A 3,458-nucleotide genomic window follows, 5' to 3' on the forward strand; every position below is an offset into this window, starting at 1 on the left:
GCTTGATTAGTAAGTTTTCTGATTTATTTATCGTTTCGTATCCCACTTGCTGGTCCTCATATGTCAACGACGTAATTAGAAAAGAAAAACAATCATATTACCCAAAGACTTCGACTACTAAAAAACAAATGCAACTTTTCCTTTTTGTACACGGTAGATATGAAAGTTGTACTCATATCTCCCAAAAGCAATAAAGTATCACTAGGGTAACATGGAACTGTACATTTTGCTCTAAAATTTCTTTCAATAAAATAGTACTTTCGAAATTATTGAGGTTCAATTTTCTTGGTGTTGCCTTTACACACAGACATGCCTTTTTTTTAAAATTTTTTTTTGCTGAGTGCCACACAGACATACTAGTGTGCTGATTTGATTATGGTTGCATAGACGATTAATTGATTCCACTTTAAGAAAGATTATTTTTGTCAATGCACGTGTAGTGTATGCCCTCATTTGACTTATAAGCCAAAAGTTGGGACATAGGATTGGAAAAAAGTAGCATATATCTCACCATCATTACCAGAGCTTTCACAGTTCACAGTTCATCCTAGTGGCATGCAGATTCTCAATTTCTTTCTCTTTTGACAATTTCTTAAAGGTCTCACCATCATTACTTTTTTTTAGTTGCAACCAAAAAAAAATGAGGAGTCATATTGTAAAAATAATCTCTATTTTGATAGCTTGGATTGATGATCATTAGTCGCCGCCGCTTGGTGTTGGGGGTGGGTGGGGGGATTGGTTGCAACTAAAGAAAAAAGAAAAGAAAAACTTAAATAAATGAAGCCATATTGCCAAAGAGGATAAGGCCCATATTTGAAAAGCAAGTCATCACAAGAACAATATCAATTTTCTATAAAACCATTCAGAAAGCCCATACCAATGATTGTGAAAATTAATTAAAAATGTTTTATGTTCCTAAAACCTCCATAAAAGCTGAGTCAAATCAACGACTTCCACTTAATTTATAGTATAGAAAAGGGAACACAAGTCAAATATTCAAATAACTTAAACAATTACAAGTAGTGTTTAAAAATTCAAGGATTCCCATTTCAATTTAGTACCTATCCCTTCATTTAAAGAAAAAAGAAGAAGGATGAATTGAATCCCTTGAGCCTCTTCCTCCAAATAGAGAGTATAATTTTGCTTTAATTTTTGTTTACGTTTACTCAAATACATAAGATAAGAACAAATTTAACTACATTTGTTTCCTTACAAAGAATTACAACAAAGCCTACTTCACTTGATGCTTCCATGTCGCAAATGTCCTAACAAAAGTGTATTTATTAAAGTACAAAAAAAAGAAAAAAGAAAAAAGAAAAAGTCCACAAACCCCTCCCTCTCACCCCTTACACTTCAGCAACATTAAAATGTTCCAAAAAATTAGATAAACATGATCCTATGCTCATCATCCCCACCCATGAACGCATGTTTTTTATGCATCAACCTATTTCCACGGATTTGAATCGATCGGAAATGAATCCAATTGAATCGAATCGAATAGAAATTCAATCGACTGGCTGCCAGGCAGAGGCAGTGAGCAAAGAAAGATCCTTCCAACCCAACTTCAAGCACCCATTCTCTTCCACCAAGGTATAACCCTTCCAAGGGAACATCCCAAGCAACAAGCTTGCTTGAGCAGCCGGGTTACCCGCAAGGGAAACGGGACAAAACCCGACCCGACCCAACTCATGGCCCCACCTCTCAACTTTCTCTTCGCCAGTCCTCTTGGGCCCACCCACAGCCACAATGTTCCGAATCTCGCACCCAAACAGTTGCTGCTCCACCATATGCCTCTCTATACTGTCCCCACCCAATCCATCCCCACCAAGCGCGTCGAACAACGCGCTGTAATAATGCAAAGCATCCACAAACCTAGCTAAAAACCCGCCCCCATGACTCAGATCCTGTTCTACGATCGTGATCAGTTTGGGCCTCAACATAGTCAACAATCTCAACGCTCCTAAATCGCTCCCAGTAATATCGTACAAACAATGGTGCATCCAGTGAACCACTATAGCCTCGCCCTCTCCCTCCACCGGTTGAAACTCGAAAGGCAGACCCAATGACGTGGCAAAGTCGGCGAGTCTTTTCCCGGTCGAATCCAACAACTCGGAGGAGGATCCGAACCCGGTGACCCGCATGGATCGGATCTTTTTATTCCGAGACGCGAGGATATGGAACAATCCTGGCCATTGAAGTCCTTGCATTATATCCAAATCGATGACGTGGACGCGATCCTCGCCGTCCAATGCTTGGAAAATCGCCTGGTTCGCTGTGAAGTGAGAGAACTTGATTAACGGGCTGATTGAATTGTAGGATTGCAAGGCCGAGAAGATTTTCTGAGTCTGAGTCAAGGTCAGGGTTTTCGAACTCAGTGGCGAGTAGATGCCCAAGCAAGAAGTGATCACGCGCGCTTGGAGCGCGTGAGCGAAGAACGCGCCAACTCTCTGCGGCGAAGAACCGTAGGGAGAGGAGAGCTCGGCGATTTCGGGGAGGAGGTCGGTGGCGTCGTCGAGATTTTGCATGGAGACGCACTCGGCGCACTGCAGAAGAAGACCCAAGAGTCTGAGCCCGCTCGACTCGCTCTCGTCGCGGTGTGGTTCTTCGACGAGCGCTTTCTCGCCGGAAACGGAGGCTTCGTCGGAGAGATTTCGACGCTTCGTTGCTGTGGTGGCTTCATCGCCGGAGCTGTCGTCGCGGTCCACGCGCTTCGGATTCATGTTAGATATTGGAGATTGCGGAACCAAGCTCTGAAGCATGATCGTTCGATCAGAGAGAGATAGAATTTTAGAGATAGAGAGAGAATGAGAAAGAGAGAGAGAATTAAAAAAAAGTGAATAGGTTTAGGGAGAAAAGAGACAAAGGGAAGAGAGAAAGACAAGGGGAGTGAGTACAGAGGAGTTGCGGAAAGAGGAAGACGGTGTATTGTATTGTGTCAGACTCTCTCTCTCTCTCTCTCTCTCAGAGAAAAATAAAAGGGATATGAGTGAATGAAGAGAGAAAAAATGATATGACCGTGTGAGAGAGTGAAAAAATTTATGACTTATGAGAGAAACATATCATATGGGATCATATGGAGACAAAAGGATAATAAAATTATACTATACTGTCTTGTTAAGGAGAAACCTCTGTTTCTGACATGCGATGAGATAAGAGGCTACCGCCTCGTTTGTCGTGACAACTCATATATAAGTTTTTAACTTTTAAATAATATTATATATATATATATTTTTATAAGAATATATTTTTAAATAATATTATATATATATATATATATTTTTTATAAGAATATTATATATTTTTTCAAATAATGAAACACACGTTTTTAAATTTATATATCAAACACTTTTCAAATTTTTGTGAATAAATTTTTAATTAATAACGTCTACTCTTTATGATAGTTATTTATTATCAGATAAAGATAATATAGATGGTTTCTCAAAAAAAAAAAAAATTCT

General features: G+C 39.6%; 1 protein-coding gene across 1 annotated transcript; it reads right to left on the reverse strand.

The window, feature by feature from the left end:
- Positions 1-1,094: 1,094 nt before the first annotated feature.
- Positions 1,095-3,101, reverse strand: LOC112030936 (scarecrow-like protein 23). The gene has a single exon (XM_024063602.2). It carries the CDS (start codon positions 2,757-2,759, stop codon positions 1,506-1,508), a length of 1,254 nt encoding a protein of 417 aa, XP_023919370.2. The 5' UTR covers positions 2,760-3,101; the 3' UTR covers positions 1,095-1,505.
- Between the last annotated feature and the right edge of the window lie 357 nt (positions 3,102-3,458).

The sequence above is a fragment of the Quercus suber genome, unplaced genomic scaffold (assembly GCF_002906115.3).
Source record: "Quercus suber isolate HL8 unplaced genomic scaffold, Cork oak 2.0 scaffold_414, whole genome shotgun sequence".
Lineage (NCBI taxonomy): Eukaryota > Viridiplantae > Streptophyta > Magnoliopsida > Fagales > Fagaceae > Quercus > Quercus suber.